Source organism: Furipterus horrens, unplaced genomic scaffold, assembly GCF_987537825.1.
Source record: "Furipterus horrens unplaced genomic scaffold, mFurHor1.1.pri manual_scaffold_13, whole genome shotgun sequence".
Taxonomy (NCBI): Eukaryota; Metazoa; Chordata; class Mammalia; order Chiroptera; family Furipteridae; genus Furipterus; species Furipterus horrens.
In genome coordinates this window covers 44052494-44065191 of record NW_028327183.1, presented here as the reverse complement: position 1 = coordinate 44065191, position 12698 = coordinate 44052494, and the positions used below count along the sequence as shown (strand labels likewise).

The window sequence follows — 12698 nt, the reverse complement described above, 5'->3', positions numbered from 1 at the left end:
CAGAGCAAGCTTAGAGAGCTGTCCTGGGATTCGTGGGAGGCCCCAGTGCTCCTGGGTTGGATTACGTGGAAGAGGGCAAGCTGAGGCCGCGGTTATAAATACCTCCTCAAAGTCGGCCAAAGCGCAACGCTCCAGGGAAGGGCCCCAGTGCTTAGATTCCACAGAAAATCATTATCACTAACGCTCCCGGGTCTTAACAAGTGAGGCGTTGCCAATACCACAAATACCTTTATTGCTTCTGGCACTCAAAACCCAAGCCCATCTACCCACCGTCCCGTACTCTACGACCCCAAAATTCAAATTCCCAGCATTCCAAGCGGGAAAAGAACTACAACTCCCAGAAGTCCTGCGCGCAGGAGGGCTCCAATGAGTAGAAGCCGATGAATTTTCAAGGCTCGCGCATTCGCTTGCTATTGGTTTTCAAGGAGGTGTGACCACAGGAGGCCCGTGGCGGTGATTGGCAGGAAGTTCCTGCTGCTCAAGATCCCAAAGGAGGCGGCGGAGTCTGCGCAGTTCACGGTGCAGGGCGTCGTCTGTCACCGGCCCTGTGAGGCGCAGGCGCGAGCTGCCCAAGGGCAGGATGAGAGGAGGATGGGAGGAGAAGCTTTCGAAGATGTCCCCTATGAGAGTGAAAACACGGAGTTAAGTTCTGAAAATGGGCAAGTAGCAGTGTCAGAGAGTCGAGGGTGCGACACAGCTGAAGGAAGAAAAAAACTTCAACTCCCAGCAACTCTTGGAGCGGTGTCCTGTCCACTCCTACGCGACTCTTGGGGAGTTCCGAAGCATCATGGGAGTTGTAGTTCAGACTATGAAAAGCCACCGTTGCTTGGGGAACGGGTGATACTGTGTAGTTCTTGGGTCTATGAGGAAGGCCTAGAAACTTAGTTTTACGGATTCCTTCGAGGAGGGCCTGGAGTTGGGACTCCTAGGTGACGGAGAGGGTAGTTTGTGAGGGAAAGAAGCTGGAGGGTCTGAACCCCTAGGAAAACAGGAGAGCTGGGGTCTTGAACTCCTGCATCTTGGGGAGAAAGAGATTGAGATCCAGCACTTAGTTACTGGGGGAGGAGAGAGCTAGGGGTCCAAAATCCTGAGTCAGAAGGAGGAAGGGGCTTGGGCTATGGATTCTTAGGTTTTGAGGACAGAAGAAAGCTGACAGCCCCGATGCCTGTCCCCATTTCTCCTCACCTGTGTCCACAGCATCTCGTTCTGTAGGGGGAGGGTCCCACGCAGGTGGGGGCCCGCGGCCAGGACCCAGCTGGTAGTGGCTGAGCAGATGGTGCAGCTGAGCAGGTGTCAGCGTGGGGTGGTCGGTGCGTAGGCTGTTCCATGAAGCCTGGTGGGAAGGTGAGGTGAGAATCTTTGATCACTATGGAGCTGAGAAATCCTAAATGGAAAGCCGTCCATAAAGGGGGGGTTGGGTGTAGTGAGATGCACTGGTTGGTATCTGTGCAGTGTCCTTTGGGCACTGCAGAGTCTGGTTGTCACCAAAGTGAAAGTAGGCAAGGGTCTGCTCTCAGCATATTTTTTTTTTAATGAGATTTGCTGCAGAATAAATGAAGATAGGAGTAGACAGCGACAGAGAAGAAATATTAGCCATTCAGTCATAGTACTGAAGCTGGTGACGAGTGCCTGGGGATTCATATTCCACTGTGGCTCCGTTTCGTATCTGTTTGAAAATTTCTACACCTAATCTAGCTGGCATCAGAATGATGAGTGTAGTTAAAACCAGAGACTCTGGACGCAGAGTGCCTGGGTTCAAAAACTCCAGCTTGGTGACTTGTTACCTTCTGGCAAGTCACTGTGCCTCACCTTCCTCATCCGTAAGTTGGGGGAGGTTAGGAACTACCTATTAGGGTTGTTACAAATATTCAATATGGCAATATTATAAAGTACTTAGGGCACTGCCTGTGCTTATTAAATGCTGTGCAAAAGTTTGACAAAGAAAAATAAATGAAATCAAGTGACCCAGTCATCCTGATTCTGTTTCCTTGTTTGAGAAAAAGTTGTCAATTCATAACCTACCTCATGGGGCATGCAACAAGAAGCGCTAAACAGCGCCAGGCACGTAGTTTACGTTCAATGACTGTCTTAACTATCACGTTCCTCTCATCCTGGATCAGTATGTCTAAGGGGCGGGGCGCTGGAGACTATTAGTAATAAGTCCCTCTGGGATTCAGATGCAGCCTAGTTTGGACACTTGTTGGGACACTGCCTTCTAGATGCCACTGCATCATCCATGGAGAATGAGCTGGGACTGGGGATAAGGTGGAGCCCAAGGGAAGATCCAAGGGTAAGTTGAATACAGAGGATGACTGAGGAGTCAGAATCACCTTGAGCAGGGATGTGCGCGGCACACAGAGCAGGTTCACCGCCATGGAGAGTTTCCGGAAGAACTCGGTGGCAATGTCCCCCAGCCCAGCCCCCTGCAGCCAGTCCAAGACAAGGTCCAGGTTGGTCCGGATTTGGACAGCTCGAGACCATTGATAGAAAGGTCGGCCTTGACCTGTAGGGGAAGGGTATGAACAGCAATGGGTGCATGGACCCTGCCCTCCTGCCTCCCAGACCCTTCCTATCCTTCAGCTTGGGATCTAGAGCTTGCTTTCCAGAGTCCGTAAAGATTAGGCCTTAGCCTGTTACATGTCTGACTTGACACGGATCTCAGCATCCGGTCTTTGCCTCCTTGCCCTGCCCAGTCTGACCCTCACCTCGTTCCATCAGTGAGTTGAGAAGGGATGCATTGGAGAAGAAGAACAAGTAGCCGAAAGTCTGAGACACAAGGTCCGGATGCAGCTCGCACTGGCTGGTCAGTTCCAAAGCTGCCTGGAACACGCCTAGGGTAGGTCTCAAACCCAGAGGCATGGCCTCTAGGTCTGCGCCAGGTCCCGGAAGCTCTGCCCCACCTGTGAAAGGGTTACTATCCAGGAGGGCAGGCAGCGTTGAATACAGAGTCTAAGGAGATATAGATGCAAACAGTGATCAGACTACAACTCCCAAGAAGCAGCACGGTAGTAGCACAGGAAGATACTGGAGGGCTCCACCAAAGGTTTCTGGGAAATGTAGTCCATTCTGCCTTCAACACCTTAAAGGTCTGTTTCCATGAGCAAATTCCTCCTTTCCAGTTGGGTTTCTAGCATTTATCAGGCCTGAGGCACCTCAAGTCTTAAGAAAGGTTTTGCAGCCCTGGTTGGTGTGGCTCAGTGGATGGAGTGCTGGCCTGCAAACTAAATGGTCGCCAGTTTGACTCCCAGTCAGGGCACGAGCCTGGGTTGTGGGCCAGGTCCCCAGTTGGGGGCGTGCAAGAGGCAACCACACATTGATGGTTCTCTCCTTTTCTCCCCCCTTCTCTCTCTAAAATTAAATAAATAAAATCTTTTAAAAAGAGGCTCTGCAGAAATTTCTTGGGTATTTTAAGACCACCTCTGGTGCCTTACGGGACTTACAGTTCCTCAACAGAAACAGCTCAAGGAGGCCAAAGGATACTGAACAAAGAGGCCTCCTTCAGTCAAAGAATTATTTATCCAGAATTCCCGAAGGAAAGAGAAAGAATGGACAGTCAGGAAGTGGGAGTGGGGTGGCAGATAGCCAGTGGAAAGTGAGATCAGGCCAAGGACAGGAAATGAGGTCAGAGACAGAAAAGAAAGAAAACCACACTTGGCAGGGATGTACAGGAAGCGATGCCTTGAAGGAAAGGGGTTCACAAATCAAGGCTCCTCAAGGGACATAGACTATCAGTCCCAAAAGGTCCCCTTTCATTTTACAGGTAGGGAATCAGGCCCAGCATAAGCCAGAAACCCTGAGGATTCCCAGAAGCAATATTAAGATCGAGGGTGGTGGTGAGGACCTGGGGCAGCAGGCAGCTCCCACAGGATGAACACTCCAGGAAGAAAAAAAGACTGTGGCTCAGAAAAGGGAGAGACTTCGGAGTTATAGAAAATGAGTTTGGGGGGAGGAAGGTTAAGGGGGGGAGGAAGGTTAAGGGGTGGAGGGGTTGAACCAAAAAAAAAAAAGATTCATGGACGTGGACAATAGTGTGGTGATTGCGGGGGGTAGTAGGAGATAAGGTGACTAAATGCTAATGGAGAAAATATAATAAAGATTAAATTTAAAAAGAAAAAGAAAGTGAGGTCAGCAAACACAGGAAGCGAGGGTTGATTAAAGAAGAACTTTACTTAAAATGACAGTAGCTAACGCTATTTGGTCTAGCTGTAGCTATATTCCTGTTTATCTAATGACTTATCGGTGACTGAAGAATGGATTTAGGAAAGGGGAGCATGAGACAGTGATAACGTGATACGACCAGGTAAGGAGGCCAGACTGTCAGGAGGGGATAGTTGCAGACAGGAAGAACCCAGGAAGGGAGGAAGTGACAAAGGCTCCAACAGGAAATGGTGTCAGAACAGCAAGATGGGAAGTGATATCAGAGAAGCAGGAAATCTTGTGAGGTCACATAGGAAGTGACATCAGAGCAATGTGATATAGTTCAAACGAGAAGTTAGGTGATGCTAAAGTGGAAGCAAGGATCAAGGCCAACCTTGGTGAGGTAGTAGACTGACTGCTGGAAGGTACACATGATGACCTCATCCAGGAGGGCCATGGCCTCGTCACATAACTCCAAGTCATTGCAGAGCTGTGGGTCTGAGGACAGGGTGCGAGGGTGAGAGGGAGAGCCGGAGGCTGGCGGACCGGAGCCCAGTTCCCCAGGTTCAGGCAGTGGCGGGGGGCTTGGACAGGCCTGGGCCTGGGCCTGAGCTCACCCTCCTGGTCAGCCTCCTTCTCCATCTCCAGCACCTTCTCCTGCACAAAGCTCAGCAGTTCTGTGGTGTTGGCCATCCATAGCATGAGGGGCCGCAGCTCCACGGACACAGCCTCGGGGGTCAAGGGCTCCTCGGGGACCCCCTCGGGGTGGCTGGGGAAGGAGGGTGGGGCCTGTGATCCTTGCCCAACCCCACCACAGTGTCCAAACCCCAACATCTGGGTCTAACTGGGATTGAGTCTAACCCCCATTTCACAGCTGGAAAAGCTGAGTCCCAAGAAAAAGCAGAAACTTGCATCGTGACGGGCCCGGAGTACACAGAACTGACTGCAAATCCCAGCCCCTGCACATCCCTCGAGATGCTTCTCCCCAGAATGTCTCTTACTTTTCTGGCTGCCGGTCTCCAATTTCCTTAATTTTCTCCTGTGGAACAGTAAGATTAGATCAAAGTGAGGGGGATTGGGGAGACAGGCCTGTGGGTTAATACCCTGGTTTTTCTACAAGCACCTTTTTACACAGAGACCCTCCCCACTTTTCAAATAGACTCAACTCTGAAGCTTCAGAAGGGGCTCTCTTCTTATCTCTTAAACACACACCTCTATGATTATGAGGGGTCTGTCTCCCTCAGGTCCACTTCTCAGAGTTCCTTCTTACCCCCAAGAAACTTTCTAAATTTTCTAATAGACCCGAGCTTACTAGTATGCAATCCCGCCCACCATGGCTTCCGCCTGGCACTTCTGGGTTTGTCTGCCCTCAACTCTAGGAAGGTCTCACCTACTACTGCTCCCAGCTTCAGACCCAATGGGCTTCCTGCCTCACTTCTCATAATGGTCTCTTCCAACTTTTCACACAATGGGATCTCTTCCTCCCTCCCCACATCTCCATCTCCCAGAAGGGTTTCTTCCATAAGCCCACAGCTGCAAAGGCAGACACCGCACAGTGGATAAATCCACAACTCCCAGCAGCCCATCGGCCCACGCTGTTCCCGAGGCACCACGGGAGATGTAGTTTTACCTGGCCCAACTACAAAACGGGTGAAAGGTGGCGAGGGCGGAAAGGACTGGGGCGTAAATGGGGCTGGACAGCGGTTAGGTGGCTCACCCAGACAGCCTCTTTGATCAGACGGGCCAGGCGGCCCAGCAGGCGCGGCAGGTGGCCCAGCTCCAGCTCCCGAGCAGAATGCTGCACGCACAGAGCTAGCAGCGTGGCGGGCCCGAGCGGTGGCAGGTCCCCGGCGCTGGCGGCTGCGGTGCGCACGATCTCACCCAGCAGAGCCTCTTCCTCGCGTGGCCGGAAACGAAGCACGGGCTCGCGGCCATCCAGGTAGGCAGCCAGCGCCTCGCCGCGCTCCTGCAGGCCGCGACCGCACAGGCGGCAGGAGAAGGCCCAGCCAGGACCCGGAGGCGTGACCCCGGGGCGTGCAGGCAGCCACGGCGGCCGTGCTGGCCCCGAGCCCCCAGTGCGGGGGTCCTTGTACATGAACAGGAAGTGCTCGCCCAGCCCCAGCAGGTCGCCCGGGTGCAGCTCGGCTTCCCGCAGTAGGAGGCACCCATTGTGCGTGACCGGGGCTCCCCGGGATGGACGCACCATGGCCGGGGGCTCAGGGCCCGCACGCACTGTGCAGTGACGTGGCAGGATATCAGGGGCGTTGAGAAACGTGTCCACATATGGGGCTGGGGACCCACCACGGGTTGAGGAGTTCCCACCCCGGCCGAACACGTGCTGCTCCCGCGTCATCACGTAGACCACGAAATCCTGGAGGGAATGTGAAGATGCAGTAAGGATACTGTTCAAAGAGGTCTCTTTAGGAATCAACTCTCCCATCAGCCGCCTCCCTCGCAATGAACACTTCCAAGGAGATATCCTGGGATCCCAAAGGACTTACTAATGACCCCCACCTCCCAGGAGTGGACTCGTCAGAGGCACTTCGTATGGTGGGATGTCCCATAACACTCAGCCCGAACACCTGATACTTACAAGAAACCCCTTCTTGACATGAACTAGACCATTCCCCTCCTTCAAAAAACGGGTGCTTCCCAGATCTTTCTCCAGTAGATTCTCCCATCTTCTTACCTCCTCTGAATGGGCTGTTTCAGGCGATCCCTTCCTAAACTGGACTCTCCCATAACATCCAGCCCAGAGAATGGGCCCTTCCAAAGACACCGCACGCGCCCCGCCTTTACTAACCTCCCCCTCAAAGAATGGACCGTTCCAAGGAAACTTTCTTTCTCCAAGGAACATTCCTAATTCCCCACCCCTGGCCTCACTTACCCATCATTCCACCCCCGTGGTGGAGGCTTCCAAAGGCATGTCTCCTTCCAAAAATAGTTTCTCTCAATAATCCCAAAGCAGGGGATACATACATTTAAAGAGACTCCCCTTTTGAACAAAGGTTTCTTCCGTTATCTCCACCCCATGAATGTACAGATCCAAGAAGATCCCCTTTCTACAGTGGACTCTCATTTTTTCCCACCCTGTGACGGACTTGCTTCCAAGGAGACATAATCCTGCAGTGGGCTCACCTATTGCCCCCTCTCGCATAATGGATGCTTCCAAAGCTACTCTTCCTTCCATCAATGGATGCTCTCAATATTCCCATCCCCAAAAAAGACGTCTCCAAGGATGTCTCCATACAGTGGCACTTCTAGTAACCCTACCACATTAATACATGTTTTCAAGGAGACCCTCTTCTTAGAGTGGGGTGTCCCATTTCATCCACCAAATGAAAAGGTGCATTGCAGAAGATCCCTTCCTAGAAATGACCCTCCAATCTCCATCCTATAAAAATGGAAGAGCTCAGGCTGACTCCCTCCTTAAAATAGACGCTTCTGTTCTGCATTCATGTCGGAGAGAAGTCACCCTGATATCCACAAATCCTCTTCCTCCACCAAACTCTCCCATATTACCTTTACCCACTAGATGGACTTTTCTAAAGAGAACCTTTCCTACAATGGGCTTGCTCATCTGCCTCTAGAAAAATGGAACTTTCCAGTCTGACCACCTTCCAAAGGTAGAATCTCCCGTTTTCCATCCCTGTCTAAAGGAATGGAATGATTCAAAGTATGTGAACTCCCCACCCCCCCATTTCTAAAACCAAGAAGGAATTCTTCTGCAGCTCTTGCAATGAACTCTCAAGTTACGGCCACCCATGAAGAGAGAAATGCAAATAAATTCCTTTCTATAATAGATTCACCTCTTACTCCTGTTTCCAAGGATTGGACACTTCCGATAAAGCCTCTTTATTACAAAGGAGTTTTCATGAACATCACCCAAAAGAGTGGGTGTCTCCAATGTTCCCCCTCTTCCCATAACAGACTGTCTCATACCCTGTGAAGAGATCCCTCCAATTTGACCATGTTTCCAAAATAGAGCCTCCTTTCTCCAGTCTTGTCTGGAGGAATGGGCTGTCGTAATATATGCAAACCCCTTCCTACAATGAACTTGCCCCGTCTCATTGCCTCAACAAAGGAATGAATGCTTCTGTGCAAGCTCTTCTCTGAATAGTCTTAAACTCTCACCCATATACGCAGCCAGGCCGCCAAGCCAATTGGATCTCTCTCTGATAGTAAAAATGGAACTGTTCCGTTAACTTCATCACCCTCTAGAGTGGGCTGTTCCATTGATCCCATCAGTACCTGCTGAGCTTGGCTGTACCACTGCTAGTAAAAGCCAACAACACAATAAGGATGATGCTCCTACTCATCACACAAAACTGAGTATTTCCACTAATACATTACAGCTCTGTGACCCACAACTGCTACTCCTGTCTCCCTCTCTACCCCTTAACAAAGTCTATTGCCACCGAAATATGTAAAATAAAAGGATCGGTATCACCGGCCCCCATCAACAATGGTCAGATCGTTCCAATGTAAACCACCATTTAAAAAGGGACGCCCTGACCTGGCTGGTGTGGTTCAGTGGATTGAGTGCCAACCTGTAAACTGAAAGGTTGTCGGTTCGATTCCCAGTTAGGGCACCAGCCTGGGTTGTGGCCCAGGTCCCCACTGGGGGCGCATAAGAAGCAACCAATAGATGTTAGTGTCACACACTGATGTTTTTCTTCCTCTCTTTCTTCCCCCTTTTCCATTCCTCTAAAAATAAATACATAAATTATTTTAAAAAGGATGAGTCAGTCCACTCCCCTGCTAAAAATATATGCTTACCCAGAAGACAGACACTTCTATTACTCCCCCTCAAGAAATGGTCACTTTTAAGCAGATCTCCTTTCTACAATAGGCTCTCCCATTCACCCTTGGGAAGACAGTGCTTTCCCCCAACTTTGAATGAAATGAACTATGTCCTACCTGTCCCAGAATTTTTTCCAGTAACTGTTCCTACTATCCTCTCTGACAGTACTTCCTACCTTGCTGCGACCACACCTTCCAGCATACCTGAGACTACCATGACCCAAGGAATTCTGGGGTTGTAGTTTTGTCCCCCTTTAAGTGAAGGGTAGAGCATAGGACTCTCTCTGTAGGAGAGGCTGTGCTTACCTGGGCATCCTGGTATCCCTGGAGCAGGAGGAAGTAGGGCCGGTTGCTGGGGGCCTGGATGAGGCACTGAGTCAACTGATCGAAGTCACCAGGGTCTGTAGGTCCAATCTGGGCATCTGCTGCCCCTGGGGCCATGCTAAGTGCCTGCTGCCTGCGCTCCTGCTGCCTCCGCCGCCGGCCCTGCAGGCTGAGTTCTGACACACTGCGTCGCAGGGACAGATTTTCTGAGCGCTCCTTGCCCACTGACCCAGCCGGGGGCCCTGACCCTGACCCCGGGCCAGGGCTGGCCAGCGCCGCACCGCCCGATGCCGCCCGGGAGCGGTTCTTCTGTGGCCGCCACAAGGAAGGGCCCGCACCTGTGGAGAGAGATGGGCAGCAATGAGGCTGCAACTGGAAAAAGACACAGGGAGAGACAGACTCAGAGACCTGGGGATTATTGAGACCAAGAATTGGCTACAGAGAGATGAGGCTGCTTCCCGCATTTTGGTTTTTGCGTATGCTGTTCCCCGTGCCTGGAACATACTTTCTGCCTGACTCCTACCCAGCTTGAAGTATTCAGCTCAGAAATTCATTCATCCTTTCAACTAATATATTTTAAGCACCTCTGATGTGCTGGGCACTGTTCTGGGCACTAGGGACTTTGTAGTGAATAGAGAAGATCCTGTCCCCAGGGAAACAAAACACCCTCCCCTGACATTCCAAGTTGAAGCAGACACTGGCACCCCTGGGCACTTTGGGCTTTGTCTGGGCCCAGCACAGCCCTGACTGACACACGGTAGGTGCCTAGTGGAAGTGAGGTGAACTAGTGAACTCATGTGTTTCTCATTAGGCTATAAAATCTAGGAGGAAGGAAACTTCACTGCTCAGTGTCCCCATTGTATTCCCCCAGGGCCCTAAATAATGTGTAGCCCAGAGTAGGTGCCCAATGAATGTTTTTTGAAGGGAAAAAAAAAAAAAAGAAGACGATGGTTAGAATTGCCATTCCTTATTAAGCAACTAATGTGCCAAGCACTGTGCTAAAACTATTTATGCACACGATTTCATTGAATCTTCACTTAGCATTTTGCTGAGTTTCACTGGCTAAGGATGGATTGGAATCTCAGCTTAACTGCCACACCACTCTACCTCCCAACAGGTGACTCAGAAGGAGAAAAGAGGTATGGGGCTCCTTGAGCAGCCCCTAGTCCTGTGACTGGCCCCACCCTTGCCAGGCTTTGCCATGCACTTGCTAGTTCACCAATGGCACCACCTTCTGTCCCTGGCCCGTTATTCTCAAAGACCAGGTCCACAGGTAAGCATAACCTTCACTGGTCTATACCCTCTAGCGCCAGCACTCAGACTTTGCAGCCAACCCAGTTTAAAGCCACCTGCTCCAAGGCCGGTCCTTCTGAGGTTCCACCCATTTTTAAGCTTTGATCTGGCAGCACATTTCTTGGCATCCACATTCAAGCACCATCCAGCCTCCATCCATGTAAACCTGTCCCTCAGGAAAACTTCAACCTACCTCTTGTTCCAGAATATATTCTGCTGGCCCCGCCCACGGTCGCCGCATTTACCCCAAGGGCTCTGGCCTAGCCCTTCTGGCTGACCCTGGTCCAGCCCCCGCTCCTACATCCCCTAAACTGGGTGCTACAGGTCCCGCCCAGTCCTGCAGGCTCCGCCTGGCTCTCTGGCCCCGCCCCCAAACCAGCCCATCCTTCCCTCTGGCCCCGCCCCCAGGCCCGCCTCAGCCTTGCGCCCCCCAAGGCCCCGCCCCCCCAAATTCCCCGGGCCGCTCACCTTCGCCGTCCGAAGCCCCGAAAGCCTCCTGCTCCAGGCGGCGAGCTTCCTCCCGGCCACGCAGCTCGAAACGCCGCGCCCAGCCCGGCCGCGCCCGCCACAGTTCCTGCACCAGCAGCGGGCGCTCGGAGTCGCCCAGCACGCGCAGGTGCTCCGCCCGCCACTCGCTGTTGCTTACGCCGCCGGCCGCGGGCCTGCCCAGCGCGTCGCACAGCGCGAAGGCGTCCACGCAGCTGCTCTCACCAGGGCCGCCGCCGGGGCTGCCCGCCAGCCCATAGCGCTCCAGCGCCTCTGCCACCAGCTCGCGTGCCGTCGAGCGCGCCGTGGCCAGCACACTCTTGTAGTTGGCGCCCGACGCCAGTCCGGCGCCGAAGATCTTGAGGACCCCCGGGGGCGCAGTGGCGCGCGTGGCCAGTGGGGGCTCGGGGGCCACGCCCGCCGCCAGGTCAGGCAGCTTCTTCTCGCTGGCCCAGCGCTGCGCGCTCCCGGGAGTCCCGGGACCTCCCGTGCCGCCAGATCCCATGGCCCCGGTCCCCGAGCCCCGGAAGAGCTGGGAGATGCGCTTGGCGCGGCTCCCCGAGGCTCCCCCGGCCGCCTTAATCGCTCCCACTCGCCGCAGCTCCACGTGCGGCGGCGGCGGGGGCAGTGGCTCGCTGCTGCGGCTCCCCGTGTCTGAAGAGGAAGACCTGGGAGCCCGCCGGGGAGCAGAGATGTGGAAGAGAGACACGCAGAGACAGGGGAGTTAGAGAAAGAGGGAGGTGAACAAAGACCCAGATAGAGGGGTACAGAGACCCACAGAAAAGTGAGAAGCGTAGGGTGTATGGAAATGGAAGGTGGGCAGAAGCCGGAAGCAAGGAGAGAGAGAAAGTAAATAAATAAATAAATACAGGTGAGTCCCACAGAAGGAAATTGCAAGAGGTGAGCAGGGAGCGGAGGGAAGGTGACTCAAACCCATGCTCCATCTGGGTCCCCATCCCTGCGCCCATGGGTCTAAGTCCACCTCCAGGCCCAGCACATCCCCAACCCTGGCCCAGGGAGGATATCCCAACTGCCAGCTCACTTGTCCAGTCAGGGGTCCCCCTGGCATTGCCCAGTGCAGGGACTGGGTCATAAACAAGGACAGGTAGGAGGCAGATGGGGCAGGGACAGGAGTTTCAAGGAGGAGGGCACTCACTTGACAGAGGCAGCACTGGGCCAGCGCCGCCCCAGCTTGGCCAGCTGCTTCCTGGGAGAATTGATCCACAGGCCCACCGGGAAATGGAGCTTCCCAAAGCGGGGGCTCCCGCCCTCCTTCCGTTCACCAGATAGCATGGCCCTAAGAGAGGGTGGGCAAGGCCCCAGCTCTTGAGGCTCTGAGTAGTGGGGATGGGCTGAAGGGGGCCTGGGCTCAGTCAGAGCAAGGACGGGGCTGGGGCTCAGACTCCTGAGTCTGGGTAGAGGAGGATGGGAGCCTGGACTCCCGGGTGTGGGGACGGGAAGTGGCTGAGGACTGACTCGTGAGTCTGAAGACGGAGGGATCTGGACTCCTGGGCCCCCGGCTCTTACCCTGCTTCAGGTCCCAGCAGCACCCAGTGGGGCCTGGCTCCTCGGCCCCAGCTCCCAGCCTTTCCTCTCTGCCCCAGCTCCAGGCACTGGGTGGGGGACAGGAAAAGGCAAGAGGAAACCCGGGCAGG

General features: G+C 53.6%; 1 protein-coding gene across 1 annotated transcript; it reads right to left on the bottom strand.

Moving 5' to 3' along the window:
* Positions 1 to 208: 208 nt before the first annotated feature.
* Positions 209 to 12604, bottom strand: RASIP1 (Ras interacting protein 1). Its single transcript, XM_090261343.1, has 12 exons — positions 12571 to 12604; positions 12200 to 12340; positions 11026 to 11711; positions 9247 to 9602; positions 5855 to 6508; positions 5139 to 5176; positions 4755 to 4906; positions 4532 to 4635; positions 2706 to 2949; positions 2331 to 2503; positions 1186 to 1333; positions 209 to 620 (listed from the first exon to the last, which is right to left on the bottom strand). Exons 2-12 carry the CDS (start codon positions 12334 to 12336, stop codon positions 421 to 423), a joined length of 2892 nt encoding a protein of 963 aa, XP_090117469.1. The 5' UTR covers positions 12337 to 12340; positions 12571 to 12604; the 3' UTR covers positions 209 to 420.
* Positions 12605 to 12698: the final 94 nt, after the last annotated feature.

Excerpts from the sequence above, each read along its gene's own strand:
- RASIP1 (XM_090261343.1), bottom strand. The coding sequence starts at position 12,336 with ATGCTATCTGGTGAACGGAAGGAGGGCGGGAGCCCCCGCTTTGGGAAG. Across the intron at positions 11,712-12,199 it reads CCCAGTGCTGCCTCTGTCAA|GTCTTCCTCTTCAGACACGG; the intron begins GTGAGTGCCCTC and ends GCGGGCTCCCAG. Across the intron at positions 2,950-4,531 it reads CAGTCTACTACCTCACCAAG|ACTCTGTATTCAACGCTGCC; the intron begins GTTGGCCTTGAT and ends ATATCTCCTTAG.